Consider the following 1,213-nt stretch of genomic DNA (forward strand, 5'->3'; position numbering starts at 1 on the left):
ACTTAGTCGAACAAACAGACTGTTCTAAAAACTCAAATTCAAAAATAGGATACGATTGATTCGCATATACTGACCATCCTAAAAACCTCGGAAATAGGACGCGGCTGATTTTCTTTAATATTATGCCAATATAGGTTTGTTTATGTACGAGACTATAGGTTTATTTATGTACGAGACTATAGGTTTATTTATGTACGAGACTATAGGTTTATTTATGTACGAGACTATAGGTTTATTTATGTACGAGTCTATAGGTTTATTTATGTACGAGTCTATAGGTTTATTTATGTACGAGACTATAGGTTTATTTATGTACGAGACTATAGGTTTATTTATGTACGAGACTATAGGTTTGTTTATGTACGAGACTATAGGTTTGTTTATGTACGAGACTATAGGTTTGTTTTCTGGATAGGCTTATTTTTCGATATTTAGAATCATAAGGTTATTAACACGCATTCACGGCCCAAGCTATGTTTTTTCTGTACATAAACTGGCAATCACGACCATAAAGTGAAAACAGATTAATGAGTTCTTAATCGACCCTTTTGATAACACTTACGCCTTTTGAGTATCCTCTGTAGTTACCGTAGCCACCATGATTTCCCTGCCAACCATAACCGGGACCGTAACCAGGACCGTACCCAGGACCATAACCAGGTCCTCCGTATCCAGGTCCTCCAAAACCGGGTCCTCCAAAGCCAGGTCCTCCGAAACCTGGCCTGCCGTAACCACCCCAGTAACCACCTGGACCACCATTGTACCAACCGGGGCCAGATCCATATCCACCGTTAGGACCATATACATGGTTAAACGTGGAGTAACTGATGTGCACAGGTCCTTGGTATCCATCGTCCCAGCCTCCATTATAACCACGGTTGTGGAATCCTCCGTCGCGATACCCGGCGAAATAGGGAGTAGGTACGTGCTGGTACACAGTGCGAACCTCAGTGGGTGGTGCCTTGACATATTGCAGCTGGTACGTATGAACAGGAATGGTTTCTACAACATGGGATCCTTTGGATTTTACATGACTTTCCTTTCCATGACTAGAAGATGAACTGCTATGTGATTTACTGCCACCGCTTGTCCAACTGCTGCCGCTTGTCCAGCTGCCACCACCATCTCCACCGCTGCTTTGTTGGTTATCGTTATCATTGTCCCCTCGTACTCCCAGGAGGGCCACAAGCACCAGCACAAGGAACTGTTTCAT

The 1,213-nt window shown here is 43.1% G+C and overlaps 1 protein-coding gene across 1 annotated transcript; it reads right to left on the bottom strand.

Moving 5' to 3' along the window:
• Window positions 1-535: 535 nt before the first annotated feature.
• LOC132555756 (ATP-dependent RNA helicase A-like) lies at window positions 536-1,213 on the bottom strand. Its single transcript, XM_060220119.1, has one exon. The coding sequence runs from the start codon at window positions 1,211-1,213 to the stop codon at window positions 536-538; it is 678 nt and encodes a 225-aa protein (XP_060076102.1).

The sequence above is a fragment of the Ylistrum balloti genome, unplaced genomic scaffold (assembly GCF_031769215.1).
Source record: "Ylistrum balloti isolate Yb309-2 unplaced genomic scaffold, AGI_CSIRO_Ybal_v1 Utg370512, whole genome shotgun sequence".
NCBI lineage: Eukaryota > Metazoa > Mollusca > Bivalvia > Pectinida > Pectinidae > Ylistrum > Ylistrum balloti.